Raw genomic sequence first — 14580 nt, forward strand, 5'->3', positions numbered from 1 at the left:
GGCTGCTTAAAAGTCAAGAGCTTGCAATCGGTCTGAATATGGAGATACTGTTTTCAAGGGGCTCTGAGGGACGGGAAGGATGGCCCAGCAGAGGCCCCTCTTTTCTCTTGCCTTATCCCTGGTGCTCATTAAGGCCATAGGAAAAGGTTCTGATCAGATAATAAGAGTTACTGCTTCTGGAGCCCATCCTACTTGTCAGGCACTGTCTTAAGTGCTTTTCTTAAGTTAATTTACTCCTCTAACCTGATGCCCCTCTGAGGGGAGTACTAGTATTACAATAGGAAGCCCAAGCACAGAAAAGCTAAGTTGCTTGTCCAGGGTCACACAACTCCTGATAGCACTGAGATGTGAACCTAAATCCTCACCACCCAGAGACTTGCTGTACTGTTCTTCACGGAGCCGTGGGGCCGACTCTCTGCCTTCCAATGTCTTTGGACACAAGGGTGAATGGGCTTAAAATGAACTTGCTTTTAACATTATGTACTTGGTATGGGGTCTTAAAGAACAATGTCACCAGGCCCCCAGCACCTCTGGATTGGTGGGAGCCACTGGCACAATGGATTAATTACTTGCTGGACACATGCTGCCCTCTTGTGATGAAAACCATCCAAACAGGATCTTCTCTAGCTCTCTGGAATGCCCCCACTTATTTCCTTTGGCCCAGATCTGTGGTTGGGGGATGGAGGATGAGTGGCCAATGAGGAATTTGTTGGCTCTATAGAGTCAGACTCATGTCACCGAAACTCCTCCAGGATCTTCCTAGCCTTGTGACTCTCAGTGAGGTTTGAAAATGTGACTCCAGAGTCCTGTAACTCTTAGCACCAGGGACACTAAAGAGACCCCATCTGTGTTCTTAGGGTGAGCATTTATTTTAAGTTGCCCTAGTGGCTTGGGACCAGATTTATCAGACTTAGCAGGAAGAAGGTCAGTTGCAGAATGAACTGAAGGGCACAAACTATCAGAACAGAAGGAAAACAGAACCAGACAGGCCTGTGTTCTAGCTGTGCTCTACCAGTAATACACTGTGTGACCTTAGGCAAGTCCCTTTTGCTCCAACACCAGTCTCCGGGGTGGTAGAGTGAGAGAATTGATCTGAGCTCAGCTTCTCAGGTGTCGCCAGGTGCGGCTTGCTACATTTGCCAAAATCCCTTTCCTGAAGGGTTTTGCTCCCTCTGCCCACCAGGCGCACATTTTTATACACATCTTGATTAGGACGAAGACCTATACCCGTAGTCATGGGTTCTCAGTTTCCTTCCTTCATGAAGTAATTCCTATTTCGTAGGCTTGTTGGGAAGAGGTGGTTTCCATTTGAGTCAGTATAATGGGTCTAGTCACACTAGGTCTGTTTGGCAAAGCAAGGACATGTATACACATACATAATATTTTCTTTAAGGAAAACTGATTTTGAAGATAGTGATACCTACACTAATGAATTATTATCTTGCACAGTACCGGTTTCAAACAGATGATTCGTGGATGATTCATTCTTCCTGGAAGTTGTAGTGCTCATTGGTGCCAGTCTGTAGCTATAATCTGTAGGGTGGGGGGAACAGGGGCAGTGCCTAAACACTGTTGAGGGTCGCGGGCCAGGACAGGGTCATAGGAGACATTGCTGGCTTCACATTACATTGTCCTGTAACTTTCATCTGCTTCTAAATCATTTGGTACACCTCTAGACTTTATGCACTGACATAAGTTGAAAAAGAAAATTTCATAGCAAGAATCTTTGACTTAATAATCCTGCTCCAAAGAAATAGTCCTAAAGAATTTTCTACTTCCACAGAGACGTTGTATGAAATAATCACCACCACAACCAATCTGGAAGACTGGATTTCTAATATTTGGTGCATAATTAAGCAAACCAACGGGATACAGAGGATCCTTATAAAGCCTATGTAACAATATGGAAAGTGAACCTGAGGACATCGTGGTAGATGAAATGAGTTAATTACAAAACAAAACCACAAACACGAATACCGTGTGATTCTACTTAATGAGGTACTTAGAAGAGTTAAAATCCTAGAGACAGAAAGGGTGGTTGCCAAGGGCTGGGGAGGGAGGAGAATGGGGAGTTCCTTAATGAACCTAGAGTTTTAGGGTTCTAAGAAAATTCTGGAGCTGGATGGTGGTGTTGGTGGCACAACATTATGGATATATTTAATACCGTTGAACTGTATACTTAAACATAGTTAAGATGGTAAATTTTTTGTGTATTTAACCACAATAAAAAAAAGTTGGGGAAAATGTCACAAAGTAGGCAGAACATGGGAAGACGACATGTAAAAATTAAAGTAACTTAGTATTATGTCATTTATAAGCATTATTTTTAAACATTTCCTTTAATATTGTGATTACTGCTTTTATAACCAAAGCACTGGCAGAAAAAGTCAAGGAAAAAACGTTGAGATCTTTTGATATTTTGTTATTTAAAAAAAAAAAAAAACCCAAAAAACAAAAAACCACCCACGTAGTCATGAGAAAAACTTGCCTAACATCCTTGCACTTGCTTTATCATTTACTATTGTTTAAAAAATTTCTTGTTACAGATCATTGGGGGCCCATAACCTTTTCAGTGTTAAGTGCCTGGAAAAGTTTTAAGCTCCTCTTGCGTGCAGTCAGGTGCGTTTTAAGGCTGAGAGAATAGGGCAGGGATGGCCTCGGGGACACAGCGGTGCTGCTACAAGCACATCTCTATGGAAACGCGACCTCCGCCACCTCACCAGCAAATTCCATTTTCATTAACATCACCCTTTCTGGACCTAATGATGACAGTTTTGCCTTTCAGCTCCAGGGCGAGGGTCTTTTTTTTTTTTTTTTTTTCCTGTAAGGGAAAAGTAGTTCCCGGATATAGACGTGGCACACCTGGAAGTGGACCAAAAGATCCTTGAGCCCCTTGCATCCAGAGGGGGAGCAGAGGGGGCACCCGGCGGAGGCTCGTGGGCTCCTGCTCTGTTCTATGGCCGACGACGCGGCATCGCGTCCCTCTGTTGGGTGAGTCCCACTGCAGCGGTAGGGCTCTTGGGTGACAATGATGAAGGCTGACGGCTGTGCCTTTTGCTGGCGAAGCTAGACTGTTCCAAGCTGCTTGAAGTGGAATATTCTTGGACCTGACTTTGAGAACTTCGGGCCCATAGGTGACCTTGTCAGGAAGTTCCCTAAGCCTTGGAGCTGAGAAGAGAACCATCTGTCTGGCTGTTCCCCGTGAGCAGAAATGAGCAGCGTTGGTTTCACGGTGGCTAGCGACGTGTACTGAGTGGCAACCCCGCTTTCCAGCATCCGTGTGTCTGATGCTTATAGTTGCCCTGGGGGGTGGGGGGACATCCCTAGGAGGCCCAGCTTTCAAGACACAGATTGAGATTCCGATCCTTAGCACCTGGCCCAAAGCCACTTGATGACTCCACATTGTTGTTTTTTTTGTTTTGTTTTGTTTTGTTTGGGTAGGTTCCAAATGACATGCCATGGTTGCAGGTCTGAAATAGAGGAGCTGTCGTTTTCTTTCCCAAAACCAACCAGGGTGTCCTGTGGAAAGAAATAGTCCTATCCTACATTGTGGAATTTTTAATTTTTTTTCCCCAACTTTCAGTGGTCTTCTTGATGAGGAAAAGTCTCCACCTCTCTGCACAGAAGCTCATCAGTGAATAATGGAGAGACTTTCCAACAAATTTGGAAGAAATAGAAACTCTGTTGTTCACCATCTAGAAGACCAGAAGTATTTCCAAACAGAACTTAAGCCAACACTGCACAGATTCTAATATCCTTAGAGGCAGCAGTTTTAATCTTGATAATCTGTAAAAGCAGTACATTTGGTAGTTTCTAAGTAAACTTTAGTCTCCCAAAAATTAAGCCTTAGTGGTTTAATGAAGTCTGAATCTGTCCACTGAGAAGTATAGTTCTTTTACTGAGGAAGTCTGAAGTCTGCCCTAAGCACCCCTAGCCTTCAGCTCACCACGTTCATTCCAGACCTATTGCCTAGAGTCTCTGGTAGGGAGAGAGTTGCTGCCTCAGGGGGTGACTCTTAGGTGAATACTCAGATCTGGGGTGAGGGGAAGATTGACTCAGAGCTACCAAAGCGGCCCCTTAGGGGAACAGCCACCATGTGGCTGAATGACTGTACAGGATTTTCAGAGCTAACTTCAATTGCCATTTTCTGACAGGGGCTGCTGCACAAAACCAGACTGGACCTCTGAGAAAAAGGTACTGTTGGAAGGCTCCCCCCGTCCCTTTCCCTCTCATGTTTGGTCCTTATTGGCTTGCTGCCTCTTACCACAGTGGGTGACAGGTCCACTCAGCTGTGAGCTGCCACAGAAGTTAGTGGACATTGAGCCTGGCCACCAGGGACTAGCATGGCATGGTGGTGAGGACTGTGGAATTTGGCCCGTGCAGCATATCCTGGCCCCAGCCACCCCTGACTGAGTCTGCTCCTCTGAGAAGCCAGCTGTGTGGATTCAGAGGTGAGGTAGAAGAAAAGGCCTCAGTTGCGTCCTTGGCTTTTTTTGATCCCTTAGTAGGTGGAGAGGCCTGCAAAGGACCATAACGATGACACCTCTGGCCTTCCTTCAGCAGGCTCCACACAGCACCCCACACCAGGGTGCCACCAGCACAGTGAGTATCTCTGAAGGGAGTCAAGGCATGGAGGCCAGAGATCCTACCGTGCTTCTCAGGCAAAATTTCCTTTAGAAATTAGAAAATTCTAATTAGAAATGTTTTCAGTACTTTATTAAATGACTTGGCAAAAGAACAAGTTATCTGGTAATATCACCACCCTCTCCCCCATGTAACAGCCAGCACGTGCCTGCCATGATGGTCCATGTGACATGGTCTCCTAGCTGGGTTCTCAGCAATTCCTTCAGCCTTAAGTCCAGTTCAGTCATCCTCACAACTGCTCTGCGGCAGGGAGAGAGACACTTCCCTTCCTCAGGAGGGCAAGAGACAGAGAAGGTTCTGTTTGGACCCCAGGGCCACAAAGACAAACCAGGCCTTACTCCTTTTGGAGGATGGGCATGGGTTCTTCCTCCTGGTGCAGAGCACTTGGGCCCACCCTTATCAGCCTTCCTAAGGAGGTCAGCCCAGCATGAGAAAGCCCCAAGCAGAAACTCAGCATCACGAAGACCCCACCCTTTTTCTTAGACCTGCTAAGAGAGCACCCCATGATCTGTCAACAGATACTGAGACCCAAGGACTAAAACAGAAGCCTACAAGGAGCCTTTGACAAAACCTTGGATGCATCATATCCCGACCCTGTGTGTATGTCAGTTAATCTGTAGCTGTGAAAGGTGGGCAGGCCATCAACCTGTTGGGAGGTACTGAGGAGGAAGAGAAGGTTCCAGGTTAAAAAAAAAAAAAAACAAAAAAAAACTTGTTTATTGACCACCTTTTCTGCCAGAAGCTTGGCACTAACTCTCTACCATGTCCTCAACTCTTCCATGGGGACAGCATGACTAACTATCTTCCCTGGTCCTGAGGGCCAGTTCTGAGCTCAGTCTTACTCCTCTCATGTCCGATAAAAATATCCTGGATATGCGCCGTGTCTCTTCGTGGCGTAGTTACAGTCACTTAAACGGCTCAGCAGACGCACTCGTGCCCTGCAAAACTAACAGCTGCGCAGGAAGGCTCCTCCCCGGGGCGTGGACCCCACACTTGGAAGCGGCCTCTCAGAAGCAGATGATCCGCTTCTCGTCTTCAAAGACTTTGGCTTCCTCTGGCTTTATCAAATTTCCATTTAGGCTGTTGGAGAAAAACAAACAACATAAGTAAAATGGTAGGAACTTGTGGGGGCCTCGCTGGTATGTGTTCCTGACACACTCCTGTTCTTCATGTGGCCCTGAAGTTAAGGGACGTGCTCTGTTCGGACTCTTGTGTGATAATATTACTCCTTTCCAGCTATTGTCACTCTCTGAACTGGCTCTCACTAAGGTCATCAATAGCCTTTAGGAACCTGAACTTAATGACATTTCTCAGGCCTGGTCATCTTCTCCTGCACAGGCGTTTGGCTGTCTTGCCCTCGGCCTCCGTGAAACTCCACGCTCACTTGACTTGATGTTAGGCTCTCTGGCTTTCTCCTGTGTCTGCCACTGCGTCTGTGTCCCCTCCCCTGTTCTCCTGCATGTGGCCTCTAAATATTGGCTTTCCTTCAGGCTGGGGGAAGGGCCTATCACTGCCCCCCGGCGACCTCATCCCTACCTCGGTGGGCTTGCAACCCAGACCTCTCCTGTGTGCCTCCACCTACTAAACACCTTCACTTCAATGCCTCCCAGGCACCGAAAGGGGGCCATGCCGGCCCGGGGCCCCTGGCTCAGTGTCGAACCACTCTTCGTCCAGCTGTGTAAGTCAGTGACCTGGGGATCAGCCTTGATCCCTTCCTTCCTCCTCATCTTCGTACTCGGTCTATCCCAGAGTTGTGTCTTACTCTCTAAACATCCCCAGCATGCCTCCCTGAAACTTCTCCATATCTTTACTGCCACCATGGTGGTCTGAGCTCCATCATCGCTTTTCTGGATCACGGCAGTACCGTCTGGCCTCTTCCTATCCATTTTCCTGGAGGAGCCAGAGTGGTCTTTTTATAAAGCAAATCTGATCATATCCCCCCCTCTACCTCAAACCCCTCTAGGACTTTCCATTGCTTTTAGGATAAAGACCAGAATATGTAATATGACCCACAGATCTCTTATGGTCTAGTATGCCCCAAGTCCTCTGCCTCCCGTTGTCCCTTCTATACTCTCTGAACCCCAGGAGCACAGCGACATCTTGCTGTTCTTCAAGGATACCATGCTTCTCCTTCCTGCCTCACAGCCTTTGCATATGCTGTTCCTCTCCCTGCAACACTCTCCCCTCCCCACAGCTGACTGACTCCTACTCATTCTTCCTGGCTTAGCTTAAATGCCACTTCCTTAGGGAGAAGTGCCCTGTAACCTCATCTGTGTTCGGTTCCCTTCTTAGCTCTCTCCTGTACAGCACTCGTAAGAATTGCTTGAATGAGGTACTGTGCATCTCGCTCACTAGGGGTAAAGCCATGGATGGATGCAGGTCTGCTGGGGTCACCCCTGGATGGTGCTAGCACCATGCCTGGCACTCCAGCCCTGTTAGTCAGCAAATGAAGATGCAACACTAAGGCCTACGGACACAGCAGTGACCATGGATTGTGTGGTCTTTTGTTGTTGTTAAGAAACAACCCGCAGGCCCCAAGTGTTGTCACTGAGGTAAAGGCCCCAGGTCAGTAAACTGAACTCACTACCTAATCAAACTGCAGTTCCGCCGCCCCAGGAATACAGCCTTTAGCCAGGCAACCTGACCAGGAAACTTCCTGAGCCCTTTCTGCTCCTTAGGAGCACAACCTGGCCTACACAGTGCATTTCTGGCTAGTAAATGCCCCCTTTTGAATGCCTTCTCTGACTTTCCAAAACATTTCTCTTGTTGGGCTCAGCAGAGCTCTATCTGCTTGCTAGACAGCATGCCGCCTGATTTGTGAATTATTTAAATAAAGCCCATCAGACCTTCCAATTTACGCGGCTGAATTTTGTTTCACAGCTGTGGTGGCGGCCCTGGGGTCCACAGCGAGCTCCTGAGGGCCCTGCAGGGACGGTGAGAATCACAGGCACTGTGTCCCGCGAGCCCTTCCACGTTTCTTTCTTGCCCTTGCCCGGGTGCCACGGCCGGTGAGTCCTCTTGGTTTCTCCTCCCCTTTTTGCCTTCGAGATACCAACCTAATTGGCTTTCCAGTCCAAGGTGACGGGGGTTGGGGGGTGCTCTCAGGGAGCACCCATCCTTAGCCCTGGGTTCAGCCCACCAGTCCACGCTGGAATCCCTTCCCAGTTCCTACCCGCAGTCCTCATTTACTGGGCTTTTGCTGCTTAAGTCCATTCCCCATTTCCAGTCCACAGTCCCTACCATGGAGGCCACTGGGTCAGTCCACGCAGGGAACTGCCTGTGCTGGGCACGGCCTTCTCTCTGCCAGTCCAGGGAAGCACCCTGTGGTTGGTTACTGCTGGTGTGTTAAAGTGCACATGTTTGTCTTGTTTTGTATACCCAAGGCTTAGCTAAGGGGATCCCTAAATTCTGAAGAGTCAAACATGCCGCCTTCCAGCACACCTGCTCATTTAAGTCTAAAACCCGTGGTGCTGGGAGCTGGGAGTATCTGCAGAAATGGCAAAACTGTACTAAAAACACCCTAGCAGTACACCAGTCACAATGGGGAGCGTTCCCAGTAGACAAAGTCATTTGAGAAGCGCCATGGAAAGCCCCGGTTCTCAAAGCAAACAGGGTGCATGTTTACACGGGCAAGCAGAAACTCCAGAAGGTTTCAAAATTTCGAACTAGTGTCATTAAAAATGAATTAAAAGATTTAACAAGGGGCGCCTGGGTGGCTCAGGGGGTTGAGCCTCTGCCTTTGGCTCAGGTCATGATCCCAGGGTCCTGGGATCGAGTCCTGCATCGGGCTCTCTGCTTGGCAGGGAGCCTGCTTCCTCCTCTCTCTCTGCCTCTCTGCCTACTTGTGATTTCTGTCTGACAAATAAATAATCTTAAAAAAAAAAAAAAAAAAGATTTAACAAAAGCCTCCCGAAAATTAAAGGTATAAGAGGGACCTAAAGGAAGTAAGAAGAAATGCCTGTTGCCGCCTTTGTCCTCTGAGGACTCACGCTGCTGATTCTCTGTCTGCATTGCCTTTCCTCCTCTGAAAATATCACCAGAAACAAAACTGGCAAGGCACGGCCCTTACAGGTACCACGCCCCCATACTGGTCCCTCTGAGTTAACGGAAGAGGAATTTTTTTGTAAACTGTTGGCGCCTGGGTGGCTCAGTCAGTTAAGCATCTGCCTTCACTGGCTCGGGTCACGATCTGGGATTGGTGGCAGGGTTGGGGGCATGTCCTGGGATTGTGCTCTGCTCAACAGGGAGCCTGCTTATCCTGCTCCCTCCGCTAGTGCTCATTCTCCCTCTCTCTCAAATAAATAGCTTAAAAAAACAAATAGCCAGTGGGAACTTCCAGCAGATAGCAGAGCCTGCACAGGGGACCCTGGAAAAACTGGCAGAAGCCAGCAAAGGGTGAAAATGCTTATCAGAATCACTTCTGAAGGTGCCTGCAGTGCCCAGTAGAGAAGGGAAAAGAAAACCATATGTTGCCCTTTTCTTCCCAAATCCAAACCCATCATTCACTGATGCCCTCTCTCCCAGGGGGCAGCTGCCACCCTCTTCCTTGTCTCATTTTGCATAACCAGGCTTGGCTTTCTGCTGGCCTGGGACGTGCAGGTTATTCTTTTGGCTGTCTGTGGGAGGGACTCTGGACTTGGGGAAGGTAATATCCTTTGTACCCTCTTTTGGGAACCCATCTTAACACCAAATAACCCAAGGGTTATTCAGTACTGCCAGAAATCTCTGAAGTTCAACTATGTACCCAGAGGGAAAGAAATGAATTGGAGAGAATGTAGCTGGGATAGGTGGGCTGATCTAGGATATCATTAAAGTTATAGCCCAATTTGAGAAATTGGGAGCAACTGTCCTTACCTTACCTTCCCCGCCGACCCCAAAAATGAAAGTCCATTCTAGGCACAACTCAAAATTCACCTATTCATTTACCTATTCCGAAACTTCCCTCATTTATCTCAAAGACTTGGGAAACCCTAGTCCTTCTTGGAGGAACTTACATTCTTTCTCTGTCCCTTGAAGTTCTACATTCATCATGTCTTTGAAATGTAAACACAGCCCACAATCACCTGAGACAGAGGGGGGAAAAAGAGGCTTTTTTATAGGACAGACTGCTAAAAAGGGCTCTTGTGCTCAAAGTCCAGTACAGCCTCCTTAAGCTTGATTCCAGGGACAAATAAAAGTCTTATTTTAAAAATCCACAAATATTAGTAACCATAGGGTCTTTGCCTCTGTATTTTTTTTTAAGATTTTATTTATTTATTTGACAGAGATGACAAGTAGGCAGAGAGGCAGGCAGAGAGAGAGGGGGAAGCAGGTTCCCCGCTGAGCAGAGAGCCCCATGCGGGGCTCGATCCCTGGATGCTGGAATCATTACCTGAGCCGAAGGCAGAGGCTTTAACCCACTGAGCCACCCAGGCGCCCCCTGTGTATTTTTAAGATTTTATTTGAGAGAGAGAGAACACAGATGGAGAGGGGAGAAGCAGGCTCCCTGCTGAGCAGAGAACATGATAGATGTCAGGCTCCATCCCAGGACCCCAAGATCATGACCTGAGCTGAAGGCAGATGCTTAACCAACCGCCTCTGTGTGTTTGTATGTATGTGTGTATGTCATAAATGTGAGATATTGTTTCTGGGTGGTATTACTAAAATGAATTTGTGAAAGAGCTCTAGTGAATTGGTTTTGTAGGGGCTAAGGGCAGGTTGCTCCACTGTGGCTTACTGTTATTTTAAATAAAATAGTATTTAAGAGACAACCTGGGGCGCCTGGGTGGCTCAGTGGGTTAAGCTACTGCCTTCGGCTCGGGTCATGATCTCAGGGTCCTGAGATCAAGTCCCACATCGGGATCTCTGCTCAGCGGGGAGCCTGCTTCCCTTCCTCTCTCTCTGCCTGCCTCTCTGCCTACTTGTGATCTCTCTCTGTCAAATAAATAAAATCTTAAAAAAAAAAAAAAAAGACAGACAACCTGTACAAGAAGGACCCTCAGACCCTCCTCTGTCCCTCTGAAAGCAGAAGAAATATCTCCCATGTGAAAGGCACCCTCCCTGTGCCAGGGAGGTACAGACATTCTTATCACTAGACATAGAAAATTTAGAGCTAAGAAAAATGTATAGACAATACTTGTTAATGTCTACTAATTTAGTATCACACCCCAAATTCTGCCTAGAATTCCTTATGAATTGGAGCTCCCAAAGTTAAATTTTCTTTGTCCTGTCAATTCCTCATGAATTTACTCCTTGCCTCTAAAAACTGCCTGCCTTGGTCGTCTCTTTAGGTCTCAAGCTTTGTGTTTTTTTCCTCTGGTTAATCTGTTTTATGTAAATGTAGCTCTTAGTCCCATTGGAAGAAACTAAAGGGTAGAGGAAGAATTTTTCCTTCCCTCTGGCTGGTGTGGTTGGTGAATACTCATTCTCGGGGCCAGCTGCTTGCCCTGGGGCTGTTGTCGCACAGAGATCTGGGACAGCTGACACACGCACAGCCAGCAGAAGGTAAGGTTTCTGACCACACCAGCCTCCCAGCTTCTCTGTCTGCAGGGTCTGGTGGAATGAGTGGTAAGACTCTTTCTCTAAATTCAGTTAGCAGGAGAAAATACTGTAGAACTAGTTCCTTGCGCTTGAGCAACTTTTGGGAAGAATTGGTAGAGTACTCTTGGGTGACTGATCATTTCCTCCCAGAGATGGTCACAGTTTTCTTTCATCTGTGTCTTTTGTGTTGAGGGTCACAGGAAGGAATTCTCACAGGACAGAATGCAGGCTTCAGTCCTATAAGCCTACTGTGTAGCTGGCCTCATGGACTGGTGAGGTCATGGTTCTCTTCAAACCAGGGTCTCTTTAGACAAACTTTGCTGTAGGTTAATGTGCACATGAGGTAAAGGCTGTTGCTAAAGAAACATCTTGGAAGCCCAAGCTGCAAAATTGGTGGTCACGTGTCAACACTTAGAAGCTGTTACAGTGCTTTTCATCTAACTCAAAGACCCCCAGTCAGGATAACCTGGTCATGGAATGGGTTAGATTGACACTCAGTCCCCCGCCAGCCTCAAGAAAATGTCCATGCACCAGGGTATGCGATAAACACTACACGGTCCCCAAGGCATAGCCCTTCTAGGTATTGGTTTGGCCCCCAGAGACCCAAGGCTTAGGCAGGGCTGTTAATGTGAATATAAAATTCTTCCTTTCGTCTAGTTCTGTGTCCTAAGAGCTTGGCTTTTTGACCCATGGGCATATTTTTGCTGGTCTCCACCACTTGGAAGAGCACACTTACTGGGGAGCATCTTGGTGGCCAGTCTCATAGGCGGGGGACCCGAGATACACAGTTACAAGCAGCGTGCTCTGTCTGGCCATGCCAGCTTTCAGGGAAGTTTGTCATAAGAGGTCCCAGCCCATAAGGGAGAGACCTCTGTTGCTCCTTAGTGCTGGAGGAATCTCATTCCAGTAGCACCTGCCTCATGTCACAGATCAGCAGGTCTGTACTAGACACATCCCAGGCATCCTCTGGGAGACCAGAGGCACAGAGAATGGTCCAGAGACCATTCTCACGGCCTGTACAAGAGGGTGGTTGCTTTCCCAGACTATTCCTGGGAGTAGGTTTTTGGATCATGGGGGCTGCATCATCTATGCTTTCTCTAGGGACACCTCTTAAGTCTTGGATTAAGCCATTAAAAGGCTTATGACTTGGAGTCATGGTTGAAATTAATAGGATCCATTTGTTTGATGGCCAGACATTAGATCCTTTAAATTGGCTACTTGAAAGAGAAAAATTACTGGGGCATCTGGGTGGCTCAGTGGGTTAAAGCCTCTGTCTTTGGCTCAGGACATGATCCCAGGGTCCTGGGATCGAGCCCCACATCGGGCTCTCTGCTCAGCAGGGAGCCTGCTTCCTCCTCTCTCTCTCTCTGCCTGTCTCTCTGCCTACTTGTGATCTCTGTCTGTCAAATAGATAAAATCTTAAAAAAAAAAAATTACCTATGAAGAGCTCTCAGTTGTCTTATTGGTATAATGGCTACTCTTAGGGATTCCCTTGACAAGGTAAAAGAACAAACATTAGACTTAAGACAGATAAATGTCTACATCCCATGGAAATTCCCCTTCTTAAAATCCAGCCCAACCTCTAGGTTCAAAGTATACAAGCTACTCTTATAAATGCTGGAAACCAGAAAGTGAATTTAATAGAAGCACCCAAGACAAACAGGATGGCTTGGTTTACCGTAATCAACCTCGGTCAGCCTCAGCCATTTCTATATGCTCACCTTTGCCAGGTGTATCCTGGACCACACCCCCTCCTGCCAAAAATTCATGTCCCCCAAACAACTGCGAATCTTTTATAAAGCCCTTTCCCCTCCATTTTCAGAAGATCCTACCAAGCTTAGAGAAACATTAAAAAGATTGGACTATTCACAACCTCCCCTTCACAGGAAAGAGATAACGGATGAAATTTCTCCTAGGCCCTCCCCAGTGTTCAGAGGAAGCCTGATGCTGAGGGGCTAATAGAAGGAGAAGACTTTTGTTTAAAAGCTTTATACAGACTGTACAAAAGATAAAATTCCCCTTGATACAAAGAAGCAAATTTAGTTAAAAAGGTAAGCCAGTCCCTTGATATTTAGGCTGGAATCCAGTTCTTTGGGGGAATCTTTACCAATCTCCAAACCTCAGCCATTCCTCTCAAAATATTTGTGGATATTATCAAAGGTCAGTATATTGGAACAAAATTGCCCTGCACTTGAGGGAAGAAAAGGTCATTTCTTTTCCCCCAGAGCAATCAAGCATTTTATTCAATTATAACAAGGAAGCAGTCACTTAATTCTCTCCTTGAATGTCATATTTAAGCAGAAATAATATTCAGGCCTATATTGAAAATACTCCCCTACTAATTTCCAGAACATTATTCACCATTTAGGACCCAAACCACTGAGATTTAAAATCCTGTTTGGCAATGTACCACAGGGCACTAAATAAATAAGCCTCCACCCACATTACTCTGAATTTCTGAATATCTTGTCCTGTGTTCCGTTACCCGGCAGAACAACTGAGCTTCCTGGAAGCATTTGAACAATAGCTAGATATGTACCCAGAAACCCAGCACCCTCCATGTTTCCAAAAGCAAAGAGGTTACCTGTGCAAGTCAGAATCTAATGCCCGTTAAGTGGTGATGGCTTTGCCAGTAAATAAGAATGTGCTCTACCATGGCTAGGAAGGAAGACTGCCACAGCCAACAGGTCAAAAAAAGGTCAATTTTAAGTCACAACTACCCCAAAACTCTTAGAAAAAAAACTTTTTGCATTCTTTGTCCCTTTAAATCATAAATCTGATCATGTCTTTGAAGTATGAACAGAGCCCACCATTGCCTGAGGCTGAAGGAAAAATGGGAGGGGAAGAGACCTTTTTAAAATATAACCCAGTAACAGCTCTTGGGCCCACTGGAGCACCTCTGATAATAGGCAGATATGCTCCAAATCGCCACCTTGGACAAAACTTCATACTTCCCTTGTACATTTTCTACCCCCATCTTCTCTAGGACCTAGGTAAGAACCATTCCTTGAAATGCAAACTTGAGAGGGAAATTTTTCATTAGAAAAAGAGAGAGGGGGGCGCCTGGGTGGCTCAGTAGGGTTAAGCCGCTGCCTTCGGCTCAGGTCATGATCTCAGGGTCCTGGGATCGAGCCCTGCATCGGGCTCTCTGCTCAGCAGGGAGCCTGCTTCCTCCTCTCTCTCTGCCTGCCTCTCTGCCTGCTTGTGATCTGTCAAATAAATAAATAAAATCTTTAAAAAAAAAAAATCTTAAAAAAAAAAAAAGAGAGAGGGAGATACTTGGAAATTGGGCCTGTAATCTCTCTACAGACACAAGTAGAACCAGAAGCTGGAAGATTCTGTTTGCCTCTGGTCTGTGTGTTTGTATGAGTATCCATGTATGTCGTAAATGTGAGGTATTTTTTGTACTTCTGGATG

General features: G+C 46.7%; 1 protein-coding gene and 1 non-coding gene across 4 annotated transcripts in view; both read right to left on the reverse strand.

Annotated features, from left to right (window-relative positions):
* Positions 1-4699: 4699 nt before the first annotated feature.
* The window catches only part of NOD1 (nucleotide binding oligomerization domain containing 1), a 69168-nt gene continuing 59287 nt past the window's right edge, over positions 4700-14580 (reverse strand). For all 3 annotated transcript variants that reach the window (XM_047694816.1, XM_047694814.1, XM_047694815.1), the window contains one exon: positions 4700-5724. In XM_047694816.1, coding sequence (XP_047550772.1) covers positions 5652-5724 — 73 coding nt within the window. In that variant the 3' untranslated portion in view covers positions 4700-5651. The remainder of the gene's footprint in view (positions 5725-14580) is intronic.
* LOC125081546 (small nucleolar RNA SNORA24) lies at positions 13740-13864 on the reverse strand. Its single transcript, XR_007121743.1, has one exon. It is a non-coding gene; the product is annotated as a small nucleolar RNA SNORA24 (small nucleolar RNA).

The sequence above is a fragment of the Lutra lutra genome, chromosome 11, assembly GCF_902655055.1.
Source record: "Lutra lutra chromosome 11, mLutLut1.2, whole genome shotgun sequence".
NCBI classification, from domain to species: domain Eukaryota; kingdom Metazoa; phylum Chordata; class Mammalia; order Carnivora; family Mustelidae; genus Lutra; species Lutra lutra.